The 26,463-nt window shown below is 36.6% G+C and overlaps 1 protein-coding gene across 5 annotated transcripts in view; it reads left to right on the forward strand.

Annotated features, from left to right (window-relative positions):
* The window catches only part of IL13RA2 (interleukin 13 receptor subunit alpha 2), a 47,322-nt gene extending 21,234 nt beyond the window's left edge, over positions 1 to 26,088 (forward strand). For 2 of the 5 annotated variants that reach the window (XM_073885724.1, XM_073885723.1), the window contains 9 exons: positions 1,729 to 1,852; positions 3,558 to 3,709; positions 5,309 to 5,462; positions 5,987 to 6,107; positions 8,950 to 9,134; positions 10,491 to 10,636; positions 11,995 to 12,139; positions 24,699 to 24,814; positions 25,565 to 26,088. In XM_073885724.1, the coding sequence (XP_073741825.1) occupies positions 1,762 to 1,852; positions 3,558 to 3,709; positions 5,309 to 5,462; positions 5,987 to 6,107; positions 8,950 to 9,134; positions 10,491 to 10,636; positions 11,995 to 12,139; positions 24,699 to 24,814; positions 25,565 to 25,615 (1,161 nt within the window). In that variant the 5' untranslated portion in view covers positions 1,729 to 1,761 and the 3' untranslated portion in view covers positions 25,616 to 26,088. Of the gene's footprint in view, positions 1 to 243; positions 365 to 418; positions 437 to 1,434; positions 1,441 to 1,728; positions 1,853 to 3,557; positions 3,710 to 5,308; positions 5,463 to 5,986; positions 6,108 to 8,949; positions 9,135 to 10,490; positions 10,637 to 11,994; positions 12,140 to 24,698; positions 24,815 to 25,564 lie in introns of those variants that run through there. The other 3 variants (XM_073885722.1, XM_073885725.1, XM_073885726.1) reach the window with 3 other exon arrangements.
* Positions 26,089 to 26,463: the final 375 nt, after the last annotated feature.

Genomic DNA, 26,463 nt, shown 5'->3' on the forward strand with positions numbered 1-26,463 from the left:
TCTTACGATTTTATGAGACATAGAAAAAAATAGTATGGTGTGGATTCAGCCTGGCTAGCTAATTGAAGGAAGACTAAAATGCTGGAGTCCCAGAGGAAGAGCTTTCATAATCCTCAAATGTGTGGGATCCAGCATAATAGGGTGGAAGTACATTGGGTTAAGAATCATATTTCTGTCCTACTTCCAACTCTGTTACTAACTTGCTGTGTAATCTTGGGCAAGTCTGAGTTTTACTTCCCAGTATATAAATGAGGCTGGGCTAACATGGTCTCCAAAATACATGCTGGCTTTAATAGTTTGATCTCAAGATTCTATGATGTAATAATTGAAACCTACCACTGTTAGAACATTACAGATGGACCAGGTAGGTTGAAGAGGGTGGTGCAGGGAGAGAGGGTCTCCCCTGCTTAATGAATTTATGTAGGAGAAAAGAAAGGTAATCACTGAATATTGGAATAATGACCTTTACTCCTTAACTTCCTGTGAAATTGTTGGTTCCAGGAATATAGACTCAAAGAAAAGTATAGAACTGGGAGTAGTGATTTTTCTTTGAAAGAAGAGTGGTTGTTGATTAAGTAGGTATGTGGAGACATGAATCCTTTAAATTTTGATCATACAATCAATATTCTTCAAGAATGTAAAGACTATTAAGTTGTATTCTATGACAGTGAAGTGTTGTTGTTTTAAGAAACAGGTGAAAAGTAAGATTTGCCCTTTAGAGAGGTCATTCTTGCTGTATGTGGTATGGAGAATGGCTTGGAGGCAGTAAAGACTGGATAATGAAATCCTGATGATAAATTCCTCATCTTGGAAGGGGTCGTGATAATGGAGAGGTTGTATGGGAGAGGGAGAATTTGAAGAAAACTCCCAGGTTTCTGGTTTGGGCAACTGGGAAGATGAGAATGCTATTTACTGATACAGCAAACAGGAAAGAGTGGAACAGATAAAGAGTAGAGAACAGGGGTTTAATATTTATGGAGCAAAAAAATTTCTGAGGTATCTGAGGCTTTGGTGTAGGTTCTGTGCTCAGTAATCAGATAACTTTCAGATACTTTTTTTTTTTTTAAAGATTTTGTTTATTTGACAGAGAGACACAGTGAGAGCAGGAACAGAAGCAGGGGGAGTGGGAGAGGGAGAAGCAGGCCTCCCACGGAGCAGGGAGCCCGATGCGGGGCTCAATCCCAGGACCCTGGGATCATGACCTGAGCCGAAGGCAGACGCCCAACGACTGAGCCACCCAGGCGCCCCTCAAATACTTTTTAATCTCAGAAAAGAGTATATGTATCAATGTTTTTACTTTGCTGCTAGGGGATAGGCTTGCTATAGAGATTAATGATATCATAACTCCCACTGTGAACCAATAAGGACACTGCTGGGTCTGACTCAGTCTTCAGGCTGAAGCCTATTTGAAGTTATCCTATCCTGGCTGGAGCATGTGATGTATGAAAAAGTCTCTTTGGGGGTGGGGTATGAAGGGATACAGGCAGTTGTATGTTTGTTTTGCCTTTTTTTTTTTTTTTAACTCTTATAGAAAAATGAGCCTAGAATCCTCCCTTTCCAGGTTATTGGTTCCAAACCTGGTTTTTTCTGTTTCCATGGTTCAAAGGGGCACAGTTTTCCCAATTCCTGGTAGAAAGCACACAGAGTTTCCAAATGTGTTTTTAATCACATTTAGTCTTGGTTATTTGAAGTAAGATAAAGTTAAAATGTTGTATTTTTCTTTCTTAGAGTGGAAATTTCAAAGTATTAAATCTTGGAGAAATGGCTTTCATTCATTTGGATGTCAGATGCCTCTATACCCTGATTATTTGCACAACATTTGGCTCTATGCCTTCAAATGCTGAGATAAAAGGTAAACCAACAATGGAGTAGTTTTAAAATTGGGGATATTAACTGTCTTTTCAACCTATCCTGTGAAAGTGCATAACAAGTAGATAGATTGTTACTGGAAATATTTCAGGAAGTCCATACACAAATGATGTGTTCTTACTAGTCAGCTTCACATATAAGGTAACTAATGATAACATTTTGCAGGATAAAAGCCAAACTAAAAGACGCTTTCCATACCTTTTTGTATAGTCTTCTAAGAAATAGGTTAACTATCTGAAACCTCATTGCCTGGTACTCAACTAACTGGAAATTTTCCTTATTTGCGGTCCTTAAGCTTTGAGACAATTAGATAAATATGGAAAAATATACAGAGATTTAAAGTAAAATTTAAAAATAATTACAGAATTATTAAATCATGTCTAATGAATTTTTATTGCAGAAGGTAATCAGAACTATGCATTTCACAAAGATTTGTAACCTTAAGAGTTGAAACAATAGGACTGTCATTTCGTTCTTAAAAGAGACCTTTATTGGTACCTGGTGGGGGTCCCATGTCAGATCATAATTTGTACCACAATTTCTTTTGGTAGATTCTTTTCTTCACCTCAGTAAGTATTATGAAGTTAGGCATTAAAATGAGCAAATGGGCAGAAATGAAAGGAAAATTATTAGCAGAAAGGCAACATGAGGGCAGTACTATAGTAATATTAGATTTGCTAGTAGGAAAATTTATAGAATTATTTGTTTGTTTGCTTTTTAAATCACCAGTTGGGGGAGCCACTGCCATCCACTGCTCCCTCCCCACAAATAAAATGGGCTTTTTCCTGATGTCACTTTGCTCAGCTGCCTGACATTTTTTTTTATGTCCTTCCAAAGAGTGGCCCTGGTTGGCCCTGGGATAGCTCTGAACTTTAGTTGGCAGATTCAGTTAACCAGAATGGAATGACAAGATCTGCTTGTTCTAATCCTTAAGGTGTTTAGCCATAGTAGTCATATTTTACACTTTCTATCCCTTTTGTAAGTTATATGCATATAGTAAACACTGAATTAATACTGATTGGTTCTTGCTATTAGAGTGATTTATGTAATAAAGTGTTCCCATCCTAGGCCAAATCTGGTCTTTATAACCACAGAGATAATTCCATGTTGAATTGCCTGTTTCTATGAAAACTTAGTACCTAGGTAGGCAAAGTCATATTTGCATATAGCAGTATTCTAGGCTTTTTAACAGCTTTATTGATATGATTTCCATAACATAAAACACAGCCTTTTAAAGTGAACTGTTCAGTGGTGTGTAGTATCTTCACAATATACTTGTGTAACAGCCCCAACTACTCAATTCCAGAATATTTATATCCCCTCCCCCAAAGAAATCGAATATTTATACAGCAGTCGTGTTATTCTTCCTTTCCTCCAGCCTCTGGCAACCACTGATTGACTTTTGTCTCTGTGGATTTGCCTATTCTGAATATTTCATATAAATTGGTCTTATGTGATCTTTTGTGATTGGCTTCTTACAAATTAGCTTAATGTTTTCAGGGCTCTTGCACGTTGTAGCATGGATCAGTACTTCATTCTTTCTTATGGCTGAATAATGTTCCATTGTGTAGATGTACTACAGTTTATCCATTCACCACCTGATGGACATATGGAAGTAATCTAGATTTAGCAAGTTTTGTCATAAGATATAGGAAAAAAGTAAAAATATTTTATTGATTTTATTTCAGTTAATCCTCCTCAGGATTTTGAGATAGTGGACCCTGGATATTTAGGTTATCTCTCTTTGCAATGGCAACCTCCACTGTTTCTGGATAATTTTAAGGAATGCACAATAGAATATGAATTAAAATACCGAAACATTGATAGCAAACACTGGAAGGTAAGTAAAGCATGCACTTGCAATATTGGTGTGATTATTAGGACCTTTCTTGTAATTTTCTATGTCAGTGTCCACTCTGATTCCTGTATCTCAATAGCTATTTTTTTTTAAAGATTTATCTGATAGAGAGAACACAAGTAGGCAGAGCGGCGGCAGAGGGAGAGGGAGAAGCAGACTTCCCGCTGAGCAGAGAGCCCATACAGGGCTCGATTCCAGGACCCTGAGATCATGACCTGAGCCAAAGGCAGACGCTTAACCAACTGAGCCACCCAGGTGCCCCCTCAATAGCTATTAAGAAATAACAAGCTGCCATGCCTGCTGCTATCTCCTGTGTATCCTGCCACATCTATTTTTACCCCACCCAGTATTAAGACTACCATTAGAAGTACAGGAAAAAAAAATTGATCCATGGAATACGGACTTGAAGAATACTTACACATTTTACTATATTTTACAGTTACTTACATACCTGTATAAGGGTCTTATATATGCTATTGGACCATAAGCTTTTTCTCTGTAGGAATTAAGCCTTATTTTTCTTTGTACTTATCCCACAGAACACAGCATAGTTCTTTGCATATATTATAGTAAGTGTTCAATGAAAGTTTACTGACTTACTAACGACATAGTCAAGCGTGTTCATTCAAAGATTTCTGTTGTATGAGGCATACTGTTAACCTTCCTCGTTCAGTTTAGGTAGTTTCAAGAGACAATTCAAATACAACATTTATTGAGCAACATTTTGTGCTAGGTACTTGGCTAGATATTGGGAATACAAGGATAAATGACATGATTGTAGTCCTCTGGGAGCTCACAATTTGTCTGGCTTTCTCCAGTTACCTCCAAGATTTTACTGTATATGATTCCTGAAGAGTTCAAGTGATATTTGAAATGTGATTAGATCATTTGTCATGTAATATGCATATGGTATCTGAAAATTATCTCTTGATTTCAAGTTCATTATAGCTCAAGTTCTTGCCATAGAGACTCTTCTCTTTTCCAGAGTTTTTTGGGGTTATTTTTGGTTTTCTTTTGTTTTGTTTGTTGTTGTTGTCATCGTTGTTTGTTTTTTTTTTAAGATTTTATTTATTTGAGACAGAGAGAATGAGAGAGAGAGAGAGAGAGAGCACATGAGAGGGGGGAGGGTCAGAGGGAGAAGCAGACTCTCTGCCGAGCAGGGAGCCCGATGCGGGACTCGATCCAGGGACTCCAGGATCATGACCTGAGCCAAAGGCAGTCGCTTAACCAACTGAGCCACCCAGGCGCCCTGTTTGTTTGTTTTTAACTAGGCTGTACACCCAACATGGGGCTCGAACTCACAACCCCAAGATCAAGAGTCGCATGCTCTACGGACTAGGCCAGCCAGGCACCCCTGGGGTTATTTTGAATAAGAAGTTCAGATTCAGATGATCTCATCAGATGATATAATATGCAGAAATGAGCCTGCCAGGAATATATCTAGGACACTGTATCAGATAATCATTAGGAATTTCTTAGATATTGAGAACACTCCAGGGTGACTTCTTAGCCCTAATAATGTGGCTCATGATGCTCTCACTGTTTATAAGTTTGACTTTGTCTCATCTTCTTATCAAACAGACCATCATTACCAAGAATCTACATTACAAAGACGGGTTTGATCTTAACAAAGGTATTGAAGCAAAGATACACACACTTCTGCCAGCGCAATGCACCAATGGATCAGAAGTTCGAAGTTCATGGTCAGAAACTACTTATTGGACATCACCACGAGGTTAAAATAAAGTTCTCTTTTCATATTTAATGCTGTCAGAACAATCCATATAGGGCATAAAGCCCTTAACCCGTATTTACCAGATTGTATGTATAAATGAAAGTGTGGCAACAAATAGAATTCTTCTTAGGAGTGGGTGACTGGCCTTTTTGAATCCTTTAAATCAGCAAACAAATTTGGCAAAACCTGCATCTTATTAGGTTAATATAGTCCCCGGTTTTGAGGCCATATTAGTAAATATGTATGTGAGTATTTGCTCAGCTGCTCAGAGTGTCCTAGAATTATTTAGTACCTTTGCATATGCTTACACTAGTACCATTAAATGAGCCCTCAAAGTTTTTTGATTTTTACATGCCTCATTACAGTAAAGTGATTTCTAACAATTTCCTTTTGGAATATTCCTGATTATATTGATTGCTAAATGAAATGGAGAGATCAAAAGAAATGAATTAAAATTGCATAGTGATTCCCCAAATGATTCATCACCATGCTTTTCAAGCATTCACCGTTCATTCATTCCTTAGGAAATCTGGAAACTAAAATTCAGGATATGGACTGTGTATATTACAACTGGCAATATTTACTCTGCTCTTGGAAATCTGGCATGGGTGTCCATTTTGATACCAATTACCAATTGTTTTACTGGTAAGTATTTTTATAATAAGAATTCCACATTAAGAAAGTATCTATAAAAATTATAGTGTGAGTAACTGTATTTTTACTAAATTAAATTTATTATTTTTCAGAGATGTATTTATGATGAAGGTTGCTTACAATTATTTGGGGTTTTTCAATGGAAGTAAGTAGGTTTAGGCTGTAGCTACTGGAAGTCACCCTATGGGTGATATAAGGAATGCAACACTGTTCCTGTACTGGATTAAATTTTGTATCCTTTAGATATATAGGATTATACCCTAAAAAGTTTTGGCATATTTTATAATCTCTCCTTTTAAAAAAACAGGTACCTATTAACACTGGATCCTTTTTCTGACTTCCCTATCTTTTTTAACTATCACTGAGGCTTTTAAACTTAGAGCCATCTGAATCTTCTATCTCCTTCATTCCTTCATTGTTTCATGATAACACTGATCACTGCATTCTGACACTCCTTTCCAGGGTTGCACATCTGTTCTTTACTTCTCATCTCTACTATAAGAACTCCACTGGAGGCTCACCTCATTCCACACCTGGATGACTGCCATAGTTTCCCAAATGATGGTCTCTGCTTCTAGTCTCTTCCCTTCCTATTCATTCTGCACACTGTAGCCAGATTTATCTTCCTATATTGCTATTTTCATATATCAAAAACTTCCAGTGTCTATTCATTGCCCCCAGGATAAAAATCAAGTCTGGCATTCAAATTTCTGCCTCACTGTATCACTGCTTTTCCAACATTACCTTCTACTATCACCAGTGTGAGTGTTCCATTCCATTTAGACCCATCTCTACATTTTTTTTCTCACCCATGTTATGATCTTTTATGTCTTTGTGTGAATTACTATCTGGAATGCCTCTGGCCTTCTCACTAAGTCTTACCCATCTTTCAAGGCCCATCTGGTATTCAGTTTCATTACTCTTTACTGGTCACATCAGCTTCTGTTCAGTTTTTCTCTGAACTATTGCTTATTTTGGCTCTTAATTCCTAGTCTGGATGGCATTTAAATTTTTGTCATATATGTGTGCTTTGTCTACTCCCTTAAATTTTTAAGAGATTGGTGGGCATGAACTGTTTCTTACATTTCTCTTCACTATCTCTGCTGTGCGATGCCTATAGTAGATCAGTCACAAAATATTCATTAAATGAATGAAACAAATGAGAGTATTGGGACATTGATAAATATGTATCAGAATTTATTCATTTATTAAATAACATAAAAAAGCAAGAGAGGACAAAGTGTTACTCTTTGTGTTTCAGGCCCAAATTATCATGGCTTTTTTCTTTAGACAAATCATAAGATATAAGTGATAAGGCATAAGCTATTGAGAATACTGAGAACTGGGTTCTAATGCCTGCTCTGGCATCATTGAGTTTGGTGGTCTTGGGCAAGCAGATTTCCTTTCTGGGGTTTCAGTTTCTTCATCTGGAATTGGCTGGGTCAATTTCTACAGTCTAATTTATTTGTTCATTAATTCAACAAATATTAAGCAATTATTTAAACGCCAGGCACTATTCTAGATAAAAAGGCCAAAAGTATGAATAAGACAAAGTCTCTGCCCTTTTATACATTATAGTTCATATTTAACATATCTTTATCCTCATCTTAGTAGTGAGGGATAAATACTGACATCTTAGAAACTGGAAAATAAGGGAGCCATGAGGCTTCACATTGGCACATAGTAAATCTGGGTAAAGTCAAGCCTAGAACTCAAGTCTCCCAAACATAATCAGGTGAACTTACCAAGAGACTATCACTTTGCAAACTCTGCCCAAAATAAATACTTCGCTATTTGAAAAGGGAAATTAAACTTATTATAGAATGCTTGTATTTTCTTCCCTGTCTCTAGCTGCTGGCAGCTATTGTGTTAAAAAATGAAGTATATTTTCACTATCATAAAGTTCTTTTATTACCCCCCTCATGCAAATAAATAACAACTTGGGGTAAAAAACAAACCAACAACAACAGAAACAAACTAAATACTTGGCACAAAGTGAATTCAGTAAAGTCTGGCTATTTGTATCAGCACCTGATCAGCTGCTAGATTGGCCTAATTTCAAAAGGGATTTTGGCTGCTTTTACAGATGTCACATTTTGCATTACAAAGTATAATTTAGGAGAACAAACCAGGCATTTGTGCTTTGAAAATCAGTAGGGAAATCCACCCTAATTCCCACTGGCTTTATTACTGGAAAGAGGTTAACTTTCAATGATATGGCAACATTCCTTGTCTAGGAGAATGGGAAATTAGATATTTACTTGCCAGACAGCTCTTTTTCTTTTTGACCCCTCTGTTGGCTTTTCTGAGGCTTAGCTCTTGATGTGTATTACATCTTCAGAGGACTTTCATTCATTTTATTAGACATAACAATATTTTGTAAGTCTGCTTTTTAGATGTGCTTTCTTCTAAGTTCTCCAGTACAATATAAAAAAGGCAGTATCACCCAGCATTATCTATATAAACCCCAGGTTTTCTTAATAGAAATCTTACTCTTTGATTCACAAATCCTCTGGGCAAGTCAACGTAACCTAAGTACATGAGTAAGAACCCTTGCCTTATCTCTGATATTTTGTAAAGACTCCCACCAGATTGTAATCTCCATGAAATTATGGACTATGTCTGCTTTCTTTACTATTGTATCCCTAGCACATAGCATAGGATGTTGAGCAACATCAGTAAATATTGGTGCTCAATAAATATTGCTCAATAAATATTGCATGTTATTAAGTGATTTTTTAATTCACTTGGCATCTTAAGATAATTGAAAACTGAATACCATGATACTTTAAGACATTGGTAAGCACAATTCTTACAATACCTCTTTTTACAGGTATGAGGGCTTGAACCATGCAATACAGTGCACTGATTACATCAATGTTAATGGAAAAAATATGGGATGCAGGTTTCCCTATTTGGAGTCATCAGACTATAAAGATTTCTATATCTGTGTTAATGGATCATCAGAATCCCATCCTATCAGACCCAGCTATTTTATTTTTCAGCTTCAAAATATAGGTGAGTTAAACAACTTCGAAATGTTTCTAGTTTAGGCCATTTACAACCACATGGAAGAGAAGAGATGGAGACAAAGATATAGAGAAACTTATGGAAATGCAAAGCCAGAAAAATGAGGGCCAAGAGAGCATATGAAGAAGCTCTTATTAAATATAAAAGTACAGGGATAAGGAATTGAATGAAGAATAATTTTTTTTTTTTAGATTTTTATTTAGAATTTACAATTTATTCCCCAGCTTCAAAGAGTTGGTCTGCTGTAAAGTATTTTTGTCTAGTGTTAATGATGGAGTAATTATAGAATCCCTTATTCCCACATCTCAATGGGCAAATGGTTGGGTATTCTGAGTCTGAGTTCTTAGTTTTAAGAGTTACAATAATAACAGATTTTAGAGTCAGCCATACCTGGATCTGAATCTTAGATTGACCACTTTCTAGCTGTATGACTTTGGGCCAGATACTTTTAATGTCTGTGTCAATTTCCTTATCAGTAAAATGAGGATAATAGAGGACACTTCATAGGTTTATTATGACATGAGTGAGTTGTTTTTTTTTTTTTAAGATTTTATTTATTTGAGAGAGTGAGCAAGAGAGCATGAGCAGGGTGGTGGGGGGAGGGAGGAAGGAGAAACAGACTCCGTTGCTGAACAAGGAGCCCAATGAGGGGCTCGATCCCAAGACCCTGGGATCATGACCTGAGCTGAAGGCAGACACTTAACCGAATGAGCCACCTAGACACCCCCATGAGTGAGTTTATGATGTGACATCCCTGGTTCAGTGCCTGACATATCATAAGGTATAAATGAGAGTTAGCTATTGATAAAAATAGTAGTAGTAATGGTTGTAGTGGTTGTTCCTAATGCTACCAAATGGAAAAATGACTGTAATGATTTGGCTCTTCTAACCTTTCTTTTGGGCTTAAATATTTGTCAGTATGGGACTTATCCATATTTAGTTTCCAAAATAACCAAGTTTCTCAATAAACTAATCTTGGTTGGCAAGCAACTTTGATTTTAATTCACATTATAGAGATTAGTCTTAACCCATCCGATTGATTTATCCTAGAGGTGTCCCTAGCTTTTGATAAGAGCTACTGCTAAGGGCGCCTGGGTGGCTCAGTCGTTAAGCATCTGCCTTTGGCTCAGGTCATGATCCCAGGGTCCTGGAATCCGCCCGCATCGGGCTCCCTGCTCAGCGGGAAGCCTGCTTCTCCCTTTCCCACTCGCCCTGCTTGTGTTCCCTTTCTCGCTGTCTCTCTGTCAAATAAATAAAATCTTTAAAAAAAAAAAAAAGAAAAGAAAAGAGCTACTGCTAAACTTAATGACCTCCATGTTGAAATGGCTTCCTTTTGCTTTTCAGTTAAACCTTTGCCACCAGACTACCTTAGTCTTACTGTAAAGAATTCAGAGGAAATTAACCTGAAATGGAGCATGCCTAAAGGACCCATTCCAGCAAAGTGTTTCATTTATGAAATTGAATTCATAGAAGATGATACTACCTGGGTGGTATGAACATTGCATTTATTTGGGAAAATCATAAACATAGCCTTTTGAATAAAATAAAGCAAACATGAGAACCAGAATCAGTTGCTATCCATATGAGGAATAGAATATGACATGTATCTTTGTATAATTTCCAGAAAACAATATAATGTAGGGGACAAAAGAAAGATGGTTGCTTGTGGTCTGAAAGCATAACCAGTCATACCAATTTTAAAGCTACATTAGGAATTTAGAGATAATGTAGTCATTTGTTTCTAATATTGTGCCAATAAATTAAAGTTGCCAAGTACAAGTATGTGATGGGTTATGATGAGACGTTAGGTGAAAAGAAAAGAAAGGAAAACAACACAAACGTAAAAACCACTTCTTGAGGAACAAGCATCAGGTCAGAATTAGACTGACAGGGCTACTTGAATTGCTTGTAGTGCAGAAGAGGGGCTGACAGAGGAAGTAGACAATGATTGCAAGACTCATTACCCCCCAGCAACAACAATGTGATGATGCCTTTAGCCCTACATTGTTATATGTTAATTTTATTTATTGGTTTCCAACTTAGAAAGTGGTGGAGACACGTAGGTGAGCCATTAGTTCTAATTATTAATTTCACATACCGTTGAGAAAACTGGGAGTTGAATTGATTTACATGTCGCAAGGAAGTGAAATGATTTACAAATTACTCAGCTATTCCCAGTCCATTACATTATGCTGGTTCCCAAGAAGTTACAACCAAAGAGAAGCTGTTATTTTGGATGAGAGATACTGTTCAGTTCTTTGAAATGCAAAACTGAAGCAATTTCTTCAGTGATTTTTTTTTTTCCCTTTGAGATCATCCAGCCTTGTGTATTCTCATATCTGAAGAAGTTTCATGCTAAGCCCTGAGCACTGTTACACAGCTTTTATGGAAGTTAACCAAAATACGGAGAAAAAAAAGACTATGTGTATGAACTCCGTAGTTTCCATAGAAATAACATTCACATGATGGCTCCTTTTGCTAACTCAGTATATGTAGCGTTTTCCAGTTTGTGTAATCTGAGAAATTTGACACTAATCCAGATACTGGGTATCAAAAACACTAAAGCTGTGTAGGCATTTTGCTCTGTCACACGTGCCTTTACCACAGGTGATCCATTATCAATATAGAAAAATTTTATAATATAGGTAAGGAAGGGAAGAAAAAAATGAAAAAAAAAACCCACCATACAGAGAGATAATCATTGTTAAGATTTGGTATATAGCTTTCTAGTCACTTGATGTTTATATTTTATGTAACAAAATCCACTACAAAAGTGACAAATCAAATGGGATCTATCTAGCTGCAATTAGATCAAATAATAGTGCCTTATTTTTTACTTGGCTTTCAGACTACCACAGTTGAAAATGAGATACAAATCACAAGAACATCAAATGAAAGCCAAAAATTATGCTTTTTGGTAAGAAGTAAAGTAAATATGTATTGCTCAGATGATGGAATCTGGAGTGAGTGGAGTGATGAACAGTGCTGGAAAGGTATGAGATAAGAGCAGTAACTAAATAGCTATTTGCTAGCAGATTTATTTTCTTTCAGTGTATTTTGTAGTTATGGAAATCAAAACGCTCTTGCATATGGTCTATAAACAAGATAAATTAGCAAGCACCTCAAACATAGACTTATGGAAAATCTAATATTCAGTTTTAACTAGGAGTAAACTAGTTTAAGTAAGAATCTTGTTATAGTTCTGTCATCAACATTCTTGTTTTTCTGGCTGTTGGTAAAGAGAATATGCTAGTTCTTTTCTTAGGAAGCCCTATTTTAATCAATATTTTTCTAGGCTCTCAATTTTCAGGAGAACAGAAATCTTAAAGCAAGGATAGGTCAGGTTACACTTGTTTTTGAGTGTCTAGTACTGTGCCTAATGAGTATTTTTTCTAGTTAATAGATCATCATTAGTAAAAGCAATTCCATTTACTTCCAATTCTGATTTAAAGTGACTTATGATAAAAAAGACATTTAAATTAAATAACAATATAAACTAAAAAGGCTTGAGAGTAAGGCAAAATATTATTGTGCTTTACAGTACACTAGTTTTATCAACAGAAATTACTAATAATTGTTCAAAAGTGAAGGAAATTAACTCAGCATTACTTTTTCAGGTATATAGGTATGTAAATACATATATAGATGTAGATACAAACAGATACTGGCATCTATCAATCATTCATCTCCTTTCCTATTGTTCCATTATAATAGAATCCCTGTTTGACTTATCTCACTATTTTTTAAGATATTATTTATTTATTTGATAGAGACACAGCAAGAGAGGGAACACAAGCAGGGGGGTGGGAGAGGGAGAGAAGCAGGCTTCCCGCCGAGCAGGGAGCCCGACGTGGGGCTCCATCCCAGGACCCCGGGATCATGACCTGAGCCGAAGGCAGACACTTAACAACTGAGCCACCTAGGTGCCCCTATTATCTCACTATTATATTGATATTGTTCTCTTTCATTCATCAAATATTTAAAAAGTACCTAATACGTGTCAGACTTTTTCAGGCATCAGAGATACAACAGTAAAAAAAAAAATCCCTGTCCTCACAGAATTTATATTTTATTCTCATATTGAATAGAGATAAGCAATAAACAAAGAAGCCAACTGTATCATATAATCACTAAGGGCTATGAAGAAAACACAGGTAGAAAGGGAGAACTCAATTAACCAAGAGATGTATGGAATCAGAAAAGAACACTTACTGGTTCTGTTATTCATTTTTGTCACTGCTATAAGAAATCTGGAGATTCTATGGAACTGACATTGAGAAAATCATATCCTGAATTATATCTTATCATTAGTCAATGCATAGTTTAAAGTGGGTATGGTGAGTTTTTAGGCACATTCTCAAAATAATACGTACTTTATGTATATTACATACAATCTTGACTGCGATATTGATGTTTGAGATTTCTTTTGCCCTGATGGGTATCTTTTGGTAGAATCTTAATAACTTTGAGATTAGGAACAAAGAATTTCCTGAGATACATGTGGTCTTAACTCTTTAGATTTCTGTTTTAATTTAATTTAATTTTATTATGTTATTTTAATCACCATACATTACATCATTAGTTTTTGATGTAGTGTTCCATGATTCATTGTTTGCGTATAACACCCAGTGCTCCATTCAATATGTGCCCTCTTTAATACCCATCACCAGGCTAACCCATCCCCCCACCCCCCTCCCCTCTAGAACCCTCCGTTTGTTTCTCAGTCTCTCATGGTTCATCTCCCCCTCCGATTTCCCCCCTTTCATTTTTCCCTTCCTACTATCGTCTTCTTCTTTTTTGGGGGGGGCAGATTTCTTATTGAATGTTTCAAGTAATAGAAATATAGGACAATACTTTCTTTCGGAAATGAAAATACATCTTCTTTAGGATTGACTCTGTATGTAGGGAAAGCAACTGGAACCCCAAAGAAGCCTGCTTTCCCACTGTTAATTTTGTATGCCAAAAAGCTTAGATTATTAGTCATTTCTCTGGATTATATCTTGCAGATCTTAACTGAGCTGAACATATGAATTTGGTAATTTTTTAGTAGAAAATAAGACCGTAAGGGAACAGGACAAAGAAAATGGTGGGGTTGAGGGTAGGTTTGAGTGTAGGTATGGGCCTAGGATTCAAGATGCTCCGTAGTACTTCAAAATAAGTAGAAGATACTGGTTTTGGAGGGACAAGTTTTGTCTACTTTTTAAGTTTGTCTCGTGATTGCTCATTTCTTGCTATGCAGAGGAACCATTAAAACTTTATCCTAAAAAGAAAAAAAAAAACAACCTCCTCTAATTTAGTCTCTAAAATGTGAGACAACTTTAAAAACATGACCTTTAAAGACTAGCTCCATTATTCACACAGGGACTTTTATGAAGACCAGTGTAGGGGAGGAAAAATTTTACTTCTACCCTCCTATGTTCTTTGGCTGGTCTGATAGTTAACTTGACATAAGACAGACTAACAGGAGAAAAACAAATTTAATTTTGTTTGTATGGGATCCCATAAAAATATGAGACTCAAGGGTAAGTAGAGCAGTCAGGGCTTATTATATACCATCATGAGCTAAGGAATGGGATAGGGGCCTGGAGCTTCAAAGGGGAATAAGACTCACAGGACAATAAGAAGAGCAGATGGTTGGTAATTAGGTGTTTGCCCTACCATGCAGATAGGTAATTCAGATAAAAGTTATCTTTTTATTTTTTTAAAGATTTTATTTATTTATTTGACAGAGAGAGACACAGCGAGCGAGGGAACACAAGCAGGGGGAGTGGGAGAGGGAGAAGCAGGCTTCCTGCGGAGCAGGGAGCCCGATGCGGGGCTCGATCCCAGGACCCTGGGATCATGACCTGAGCCGAAGGCAGACGCTTAACGACTGAGCCACCCAGGTGCCCCTAAAAGTTATCTTTGATAATAGTTCTCTCTCTGAGGCAGGCCCACTATCTAAATTCTTTAGATAGTTAAGAGAGAGGTAAGTGTTTTTCTAAAGACTGCTGGGTCTTGATTGTCTTCAGCTCAAATAATCCACATGCCAAAGTGGCACATTTTCATGTATTCTGCTCCTCTACAGTCTTGCTTTTGAAACTTCAAGTTTTGCAGCCCAGAAACAGTTTAGGTTAAACAGTTTTGTCTCATTTCAAGAGTTGGTGATGCAGGTGGGCTCCAAAAGTTAGGTCTATAATGCAAGCAATCACGTTATTTAAGAAGAGACACTTCTTTGGAAACAAAAAATGGTTAGTAATTGGGGCAAATTATGATTTCAGCTTCTGACTTCTGAAGGCAACCAGTCAAGAAGATTTCTAGATGTACTGCTTAAAGCATCTTTAGATGGACCAAGGGCAGGAAGTGGCAATCTGATAGATTTTCCTGGTTTGCAGTTTGAATGTCTCTAATGATCTTTCTCAGTAGCTCACACTGCAATAGGCATAAAGATTGTCTATACATGAGCTGTTGTGGTGGTTTCTTTGAAGTTTATATCGAGTTGTTTAGCTTTAGCTTGCATGGCTTCAGGAAAAGGGATTTTTTCTTCACATTGATTCCAAATCAGAAGGATGAGAGAACGTTGGAAATGTCAATTTGGAGGGTTGTAGCCATATATGGAGGGAAAGTAGAAGAGTTCAGGATATAGTCCATTTTATAGGTAGAAAACAAAACCTCAAAGATAATTAACAGTACTAGAATTTGATATCCACAAAGGTGTATTACTAAAACATAGGTTTTGGGGTGCCTGGGTGGCTCAGTTGTTAAGTGTCTTCAGCTCGGGTCGTGATCCCGGAGTCCTGGGATCGAGCCCCGCATTGGGCTCCCTGCTAGGCGAGCCTGCTTCTCCCTCTCCCTCTGCCTGCTGCTCCCCATGCTGTGCTCTCTCTCTCTCCAATAAATAAATCTTTAAAAAAATAAAAAAATAAATGATATTAAAAAAATAAAATAAAACATAAGTTTCCTCTCTATAGGCAACTCCATTTTTATCGAAAACCACAGTAAGACAAATGTGTTTGCAAAGTCTAGTTTCAATAAACTTGGCCTGATTATCTACATAAGTGCAACAGGAATAATGATTGATCATATAGGCTCCTCTAAATCTGCTTTGCTGGAACTTTTCATAAGGAATCTCAGATTGGATTTTTAAAAGCCTCTGGAGGCTATGAAGCCAAGCTGAATTTTCATCATTAGACTTTGCTTGCACTAACTATAGATTTGGATGAATTCCTCTCTTCTTGAGGTTCCTCACATTTTCTGAGGTTCCCAAACCTGCCAGGAAGTGACTTTCCTTACTTACCTGGTAATGCTGCCAGGAACCCTGTAAATAAGGCACCAGGCTGATTTTTTTTCCAAAGGGCTTTGATTGCCAGAAAGACCACCTTAGTTCCTTAAAACTGTCTGGTGATATCTGAGTCTATGTAGATCTCTCTCAGATATGACTTGTAGTCAAAGCTTTAGTAATATAACCAATGTTTTCAATTGTGTCCTGTTAACAAGGCAACAGCTTCTCATTGAACTTACACAAATATTGCCATGAAATAAGAATACTCACTCCAAGTTCTGGAGGGATCAGGTAGGGAGAAAAGTTGTTCCATCTTTGTTCACAAAAATACACTTTACCAAGTTGCTCTAAGATGTAGGTAGCTCAAGAGAAAAAAGTTTCTTTAAATCTGGAAAAAGAAGCCATTAAAAAAAACAGCAAAGTTTCAAACAAAAGGTTTTAAAAATTGTAATTATCCTCATCAATTCACTGAGTCCCATGTAATTCTTGTTTGGCTTTAATCCAGTTTTATCATTAGTTCTGGAAATTCTTACCTAGTTCAGTTTTATGATCTTAAAGTTATCAGAAACCTGTGCTTGTCAAAAGTGCTTTACTTGAATCTCCTTGAAGATGAAGTACTTTTGAAGGAATACTTTTGCAAAAGTATATGAGTAAAACAGTAACTCTGTAAATGAAAAAGTTTTAAAAAATGCTTATTGGGGGGGCGCCTGGGTGGCTCAGTCGTTAAGCGTCTGCCTTCGGCTCAGATCATGAACCCAGGATCCTGGGATCGAGCCCTGCATCAGGCTCCCTGTGCCGCAGGAAGCCTGCTTCTCCCTCTCCCGCTCCCCCTGCTTGTGTTCCCTCTCTCCCTGTGTCTCTCTCTGTCAAATGACTAAATAAAATCTTAAAAAAAAAAATGCTTATTGGGTTAGAGATCTGATGAAAGTTCTTTACAATGGAATTGACAAGGAAATTTGGTTATTTATGTAACATACAACATTTTAAGATAATAACTGGAATTATGACTGACAATCATTATACCAAACATTCCACATTTCTAGGAATTTCACATAATTCTGGAACACTTATAATACTAACATATATCCACACAAATAAAATCTAGGAAGTTCAAGCCTAACTTATTTGACAATGCTTCCCATGTAATGTAACATAGCAAATAAGCCTAATTAGTTTAACATCTCACTTTTTATAAGAAGAGAGAACATACCTTTTGGGATGTTCCAGGGACTCTCTAGAAAATCCCCAAGTTCTGAGTCAGAAGGACTTCATTTAGAATTTGATTTTAAGAAGTTTGTCAAAAATATCAAAAGGTTTGGACACTTGATGAAATATGATCACATAGCATTATGAAACAATATTTAATTATTTATTTGACCAAAGTGACAATAAAAGATTTCAAAGGCAAGTATAGAAGGTTACATAGTTATTATCAAAACTTTGCTCTTTAAATATTGAGGAGATTCAGTTTTCTTAACTGTCAAAGACCAGACATGAAGCACAGGAAATTACTTTGATAAAATACAAAAATCTTTACTTTCTAGGCAGACTACTTAAAAGTTAAAAAACCTTTTACAGTCTCTTATCAAGAGCAGGCCAAGAGTCCAAGAAAATTTGTCCTTTTAACAGATAAAAGAAAATTAAGTTCCAGTTTTATGTAAGTGCATTACTGATTTTAAAGCTTAATTTTATAACCCCTGTAATAAATTAATTCTATTTTAGCTAACTTGAGCACACAAGGTATGATTCTCTTTCTCTCTCTTCCCAGTTTTCTATATAATTTGCCCTTTATTTTCTTCTTTCTCCTTCTGAAACAACCACTTTCGCTTTAGGATAAAATTACTTTCTTTTTTTTAAAGATTTTATTTATTTATTAGAGAGAGAGAGAGAATGAGAGATAGAAAGCAGGAGAGGGAAGACGGTCAGAGGGAGAAGCAGACTTCCTGCTGAGCAGGGAGCCCGATGTGGGACTCGATCCCGGGACTCCAGGATCATGATCTGAGCCGAAGGCAGTCGCTTAACCGACTGAGCCACCCAGGTGCCCCAGGATAAAATTACTTTCTTTTCCCTCAACAAAAAATGCATCTCCATTCCTCATAACTTCTCTTACCAAAAATACATATCCTACTTTCCTTGTATACAGAGATGTTTATTATTACTAGCAGCTTTAATTACATATATTAATTAAAATTCTTAATCCTTACAAATCTTAATTTATAGTGAAACTAAGAAGCAATTGTGAACTGTATGTTATGCAAACATTCTTTAGATTGGAAAATTTATGAATACATTTCATAATTTCTAGAAATGTATGTTTCTTCACAATATAGTCTTTCAGTATAACACAAAACATGCTTACCAACAGACCCAAATATCTTAGTTTCTTTGTAATAGTGTTTAAAAAACAAAATTCAACTGTGTAAATTTGAAGATCTAATTGGCTTTATGTAAGATTTATAAATTGAGCAGCATTCCATTTAGCAAATAGGAAGGAGCTCTGAGGAGCTGTATGAAATGGAAGGCTTTTATGAGCAGAAGGGGGAAAATCATGGATTTTAGGAAAGGCCACCTTCCTTTATGGGATGAAAGGGGTCAGGAGTTTACCAGGAAGATTACCTCACTAGTACTGATCAGGTAATGCCAGACACTCGATAAAGGTCATGTCCCTGGCAGAATGCTGAGACTGTAATTAAGTTAGATATTAAGTCTTAGTTTGCTGGTGTGGAGCTTAGCACAAGTGACTCCATTTTGAACATATTGTCTTTTTGTTCTAGCAATAGGAAGAAAAAAGTAGATAAACCTATGTTCAGTAATTAATGTTTTAGTATTTTATCTTATTTAAAAATGATTTTTTCGGGGCGCCTGGGTGGCTCAGTCGGTTAAGTGTCTGTCTGCCTTCGGCTCGGGTCATGATCCCAGAGTGCTGGGATCGAGGCCCACATTGGGCTCTGTGCTCAGCAGGGAGTCTGCTTCTCCCTCTCCCTCTGCCCCTGCTCCTGCTCTCTCTCACACACACTCTCTCTCTAACAAATAAATAAAATATTAAAAAAAATTTTTTTAATGATTTTTTTAAAAGATTTTATTTATTTGAGACAGAGTGAGAGAAGGAGAGAGCATGAGCAGGGGGAGGGGCAGAGGGAGAAACAGACTCCCAACTGAGTGGGGAGCCAGATGTGGGGCTAGATGCAGGGCTAGATGCAGGGCTCAATCCTGGGACTCTGGATCATGACCCGAGCTGAAGGCAGACACTTAACAACTGAGCCACCCAGGCACCCCCAAAATGATCTTTATTTATGACTATATATTATGGATATTTAGAGTTATCCCTCATTTAACTTAACTTAGCAAAACTTTAAGGTTTTAGGTTACCAAAAAGATTTGGGGAAACTAAAAATTTCACCTAAAAACTCTTATTTCATAAACATCTATCTAATTCACTTGTTTTCAACAATTATGTTTAGATTACTCACAAAAACTTGATGAGACATTAAACAAAGTCAGTCATCATCTCAATATATTTTTTCATGCTGATAAATTTTGTAAGAGATAAAACATGATCTCTTTTGACCTTTAATAAGCCTTGGTAGAATAAAAGAATTATGTTTAATCCTGGTAACTCTAAAGACATGCCTGTTTTAATGAAACCAACAAACTTAAAGTAGTTTTAATACCCAATATTTTCCCAGATCATGTAAACCTGAAATTCATTTGGGTTAGTTTCTATTATATTTCTGAGAATTCAGTTTATATAAATGCTTAATTTTCTTTAAGTCAGTTAAATAGAATTCTTTTACAAATTAATTTTGGCAGTACTATCCATAGGAAGAAAAATACCTTACAGGACCTATATATAAACACACACAAACAGGGGCGCCTGGGCGGCTCAGTTGGTTAAGCATCTGACTTCTGCTCAGGTCATGATCTCAGGCCCCTGGGATAGAGCTTCAGCAGGGAGTCGGCTTGTCCTTTTCCCTCTGCCCTTCCCCCTGCATGTGTGCCTGTGCCCCAAATAAATAAAAACAATCTTAAAAAAATAAACACCTATAAATATACAGACAGAGAACTTATAGCTTCCATTTTAAAAATCACTGCCATCGAATCAAGTACAATAATGCAAATTAATACTTCTGAGAAGCATTCCTCTAAGTTTCAAATGATCTTTTCCTTTTTGTGTTCTTTTGATAAGAATTACCTCCCCAAGTTTGTACTTTAAAGAGATGACCTAGATAAAAGTTAGCATTTGCATCTCAAAGACACAGGGAAAGAATTCATGTTCCTCCAACAAGGACTTTGGTGTCCTAAGGCCAGAAATTTTACAATACTTATAAGCCTTTAGAAATAAAGAGGGGAGGTTTGGAGAGTGATAAAAAGTAATAAGTGAACTTTAAACTACCTCTACAGCTACATTTCTAAAGATTTGTAAGATAAAGAAAGACAGTCACTCTCAATTTCTTCAAGAATTGGATTGTAGCCTAAATGATATCATAGGTTGATCCACTCATTCAAGTACCTTACCTTCAATTTGCTTTTTTATACCAGGGATCTTTAGAATGTTTTAGCAAATCCTTTTACAAAGGCTTCGGAAGGTTTTTCTTTCTGGGTGCATAATTTCATTTTAGTTTAGGTAAGGAGGCCTAAAATAATTTCTTTCAGGCTCCATATATGAGCTTTCATTTTCTGACCAACTTCTGACCATAGAGCTACTAAAAAATCCTTTAGACTATCTTGTCAGTTTTCAGCTAGGACAAACAGTTATTTCTGGCAGTATTTAACAACCCCACTTGGGTGTACGAAAGGCCCCATAGAGGATGCAAAGGATATTATCTTCCTAAGATCCAGAGTCACTCCCAAAGATAGCCAAAGGAAAGAATCAACCACCTCCATGTCCAAGGCAGGCAGGAATCCAAGCCTGGTTTGTAAGACACAAAATGAGAAAAGCAAGAAGGCATATAGCTATCTCTGGGAGAGAAAGGATCAATAACTAATGGGTCTGGATTTGGAAAGGAAGGGACAATATGAAATTTTATTTTCCGCTCTTGATTGAGCACTATGGACAGAGATTTGTGAGAGCTGACTCTGGTAAGAATTCTCACCCTTTGCTGTCTTCTACCAGCTTTCCCAAGATGTCCTTCGCAGGCTCCAGAATTTGGCAAGGTTTTTAATTAATTTTGGTTTTAGTTTCCCTTGGCTGTTTAAGGGCATAATGTAGCAGTTTACCAGAAAATCCCTCAGGGTCTCATCAACTCTGGGAGAGGCCTATACGGGAATCTTCCTTCAAGGATAGATATGAAGGCATTTGAGTTGATGTTGAAGAATTTGCATAGGGCCTTTGTAAAGTCTGTGTAAAACTTTAAGCAAAGGCCTTCTTTCTGAGTGTACAGTTTAAACTTGGGCCAATTCACCTCTGTTGCAGGGTTGGAGGGAAGCATCTCCTGTTGCTTCTATCAGCCCCTGAACATTGGCCGTCAGCTGATCGTTTGTAGGAGGGCCTAGGAGAAATTCTGGTCATCTGTTTCCTCTGGGGGGGTGGTGGGCAGTTTTCTCAGGGAGCCATATGATTTGTCTCTTAACTGCAATATACCTATGGGTGGGAAGAACACCCCTTAGCATCTAATAAGGTCCTTGTGAGTGGGGGGTTGAATGGCCACTAATCTTTCCAACTCCTCTCTAAATTGGTACGATCTTCTGAAAGTGAAGATAAAGGGGCTTTATAATTTAAAAGATTGGCTGCTGTCCATGGGACATGAATTCTTTGCAGAGGGGGTCCAGGGTATACCTGAAAAGGACATTGTATGGGAAGACCTGAAGCTGGTAGAGCCTGATTAAAGAGCCCTGGAAAGTAGGAATTATAAGGGATAGCAAAGTGAGCCACATCACCCTTCTTGAGTGCTTCTACTAAAATCACTTCCTAGCTTTCAGCACTTACACAAGTAACCCGTATACCCTGGACCTGGAGATCAGGCAAGAGTGTTCTCTATAAATGTTAGAGGAAAAGGGAAGCTGAACTAGGCAAATGGAGCCAGATTTTGAAAAGGAGAATTTACATTGGATGTAGACTTTAAATTTTTTTCTAATTTTTGTTCCTTCATTTTGTTAAGGAAGTCCCTAAGGCTAGCCATTATATTCCTTTGTGTCCCAGTTTTAATTTAGTTTTTCCACAGGTGTCAATAGGATGAGTGCTCTCTAAAAATTTCAGTGTAGAAGTCCAATTCAAAAGATCCATTGTCTGGCCGTTGATAAGTAGGATCTATTAATCTCAGTAGTGACTCAAACCAATAAGCCTCTCTATGGACACAAAAGGTATCCCAAAGGAGAGTGCAAAAGATGCAGCCCCCACAAGATCCAGCCTAAGAAAACAAAGACATTTATTATCACAGTGAGACAACAAAGGTTGAGATGACAAAGGCCCCTTATGGACTGGGACCCCTTAAGACAAAATCCCCATGACAGCTGGCAGACTCAGACGAAGAAACCTCACTCTAGACCTAGTTTAGCCCAAGTTCTGGTTTTTAAGTTGGACCCAGGCCTAACTCCAGTCAGCTGAGATCCACAGCCTGTTCAGCTGTCTGCCAAACGCACACTGGTACATGTACCCTTTGGTTGGCAGAATATTCTCACTGGTCATAAAGCCAAGCTCTCAAGTTGTAGAAAGTGACAAAGGGAAACAGAGGAAAATGATCAATAGAAAACAAAAGTACTAATACCAAATCTTTATCAGACATACTATACCCAAGGAACTTATTCCATAAATATTTTCTCCTGCTAATCTAAATTTAGAAAAGAAAAGGACTCTCACCACTCTTGCTTTCATGAGACTCTGTAGGCAGAGATCCAGGAGACTGACATAGTGAGAATTCTTGCCAGCCAGTTAAAATTTATCTTGCTGAATATGCTAACTGTTGTGGAGGAAAAATGTTCCTTCTAGTCTTCTAGGTTCTCTGGCTGCTCTAATAATTAAAATGACATAAGACAGATTAACAATAAAAAAATTAATTTCATAGGTACAGGGGCCCCATGGAAATATGAGACCCAAGGGCAAGTAGGGCAGTTGAGGCTTATATGCCATCATGAGCTAAGGAATGGGATTGGAGGGGGAGAAGGGTAATTCACAGGACAATAAGGAGAGATGTTTGATACAATAGACCCCCCCTCTTATCCACAGGGGATATAGTCCAAGACCCCTAGTGGATGCCTAAAACCATGGAGAGTACTGAACCTTATATAAACTGTTTTTTCCTATATAATCTATGGTAAAGTTTAATTTATAAGTAGGCACAGTAAGAGATTAACAGCAATAACTAATAAAATAACTATTAAAATAGAACAGTTATATTGTTATATGTTATACTGTGATAAAAGCTATGTGAACGTGGTCTTTCAAAATATCTTATACTCACTCTTCTCCTTCTTGTGATGATGGGAGATGATAAAATGCCTAAATGATGGGATGAAGTGAGATGAATAATGTAGGCATTATGACATAGCATTAGGCTACTATTGATCTTCTGATGATACATCAGAAGGAGGATCATCTGCTTCTGGACTGCAGTTGATCGCGCATAATTGAAACCACAGAAAGCAAAACCATGGAGAAGGATGTGGGGGAGGAGGAGACTACTGTAATTAGATGTTTGCCCTGCCATACAGATAGGTCATTCAAATAAAAGTTGTTTCTGGTAATAACTCTCTCAGACCAGGCCTCCTAATCTATAAATTCTTTTATGTAGTTAAAGGAGAGGTAAATGTTTTTCTTGAGTCTGCTGAGTCTTGATTGCCTTCAGCTCAAAATAATCCCCATGCCAACGTGGCATATTTTCCAGTCATGTATTCTGTACCCTGTCACCAGCTCTTGCTCACTATAGCATTAGGTGATATAATATAAACCTTTGACTTAGTAAGAGTTAAGAGATACACAAGACCCGTTTCTCTAATCACTTAGCTATATTTTATCATTTTGTTATGAAATTTCATAAGGTAAAATTTTAATTAAAATCATATCAAAAAAATCATATCAGAAAATAAGAATTGAGCTTTAGGAGAGTTGTTTTTCTAAGTGAAATGAAGAGATGTTACATTTAGTAAAGTAATTGTTCTATATACAAAGTGCACAAGAGAAAGGAATGCTATCCTCAAACATAGCTGTGGTATCTATGCACTAGCAAATATGGCAGAAGTTGCCAAGTTTAACTTAGTTCTTCATCAGTTACTGGTTTATTTATAAACTAATTTAGTTTCAAAAATAATTGTAAACATCTAATCCTTCCCCCTTTTTTTGTGATTTTTAATCCTAGGTGACATATGGAAGGAAACCTTAGTATTTTTCTTGATACCATTTGCTTTTGTCTCATTATTTGTTTTGGTAATAACTTGTCTGCTTTTGTATAAGCAAAGGGCTTTGCTGAAAATGGTAAGTTGTATAACATAATGTTTAATCTGAGATAGTAGCTAACAAATAAATGTTCTGCTTTTAGAACTGATGGACCTATGTTTTATAATTTTTCCTGTAAACTGTGGTGTACAATTGATGTTGTATGGATTATGATGATGTCTTCAGAAAATGCAATAATTTAAAAAATTAACCCTATAAAGCTCTATTTGGAGGTGGATTTACCTTTGTTGAAATATAGGAATAATGCTTTAGAATATGAAACACTATTTACCTCTAGATTAGGGAACAATATAAGGAAAGAGTTACAGGAGAAAAGCAGGATTGGGAGGAAGGAAAGAATGACTTCAACTGGATGCAGACTGAAATATATTACTAGTGTGTCACAAGCAAAAATCAAAAAAATTGAAAAAGATAGTGCCTGCCCTCCAAGAGCTTATACTCTAGTTGGGGGAGATAGAATCTATAAAAAATACAACCTGTACCGTGAGCTGTTTTTAGATGATTCCTATTTAGAGAATTTCAGAAGATGAAGGTCACTATGGATTGGCGAGCTTTAAGAAGAAATTGTGACTTGGAGAAAGATATCTTAATGCCAAGTCTTTTAAAGATAAAGGGAAATTTGAATGTGTATGGAATGTTTCACTTTATTTCTCTGCTGAATGCTTTTTTAAGATCTATTTCTCTGAGTTACTACTAATCTGAGTTGAAATAGTTTGTGTTATTATTGACTATTTGTTAATAATGGAGCTCTTTTTTTTTTAATTTCAGATCTTTCATACAAAAAAAGAAGTCTTTTCTCATCAAGAGACATTCTGTTGACTCATTAACTTTCAGTCTTATGGCCAAATATTAAATATGAGTCTTATTAAACTGAAGCTTTTCTCCAAATATTGAATAAATCTTATTTTAAAAGCATTGTTGTATTTAAATAGGCTTTAGAATACTCAAACCCTCAACTAGTAGTACATTTTCTGGATTCTATTAATAGGTTTTTTCCTCATTAATACATGGTCAGAGTGCTACACATAGAGAAGTCAAGGGTTGGGTCAAATTCTATTCACTGATGTGTTAATAAAACAATGTGATTTTATAACTTGCACTAAGCCAGAAATATTGTTGAATTCTGGAAGTTGAGATTCTCATTTTTTTTTTTTAAATTGTCCTTGGGATGAATGTATTCACCATAAGTAAAGTTGCTTGGCTTTAAAAGTAACCTGTGGAGAGGATTAATAAGAAGCAAGAAGTTTTCAATACCTTCATAGTCTAAATATGTGCTTTATATTTTGTGAAAAAGGTGGAAAAAATGCAATGCATAGAAGGCTGAAAATAATAAAATGAGAGAGATCATATTTGAAAAATTCAGATGTCACAAACATGCAGGAAAAACTTGGGAGTTTCCTGTACTAGTTGGCAGGCAGCATCTCCTACTTTCTGATGGTGTGATTTTTTTTTTTTTTTTTTAAGTTCAGGAACCAAAAGGCAGAAGCCTTTGAAATTACTGAGAAGCCTTTAAAAGTACATCCAACTTTCAGACTAATTGACAACTTCTGGAAGAGAACATGACAACCTAAGTGTAGAGAGTTCCTTTAAAACTTAGGGAATAATGACCTATAGATAACAATCAAGAACCAAGTTTTAGTTTGGACCAATTTCTGTTTAATATTATT

Source organism: Callorhinus ursinus, unplaced genomic scaffold, assembly GCF_003265705.2.
Source record: "Callorhinus ursinus isolate GAN/ISIS: 27379988/994484 unplaced genomic scaffold, GSC_fseal_2.0 scaffold65, whole genome shotgun sequence".
Classification (NCBI taxonomy): Eukaryota; Metazoa; Chordata; class Mammalia; order Carnivora; family Otariidae; genus Callorhinus; species Callorhinus ursinus.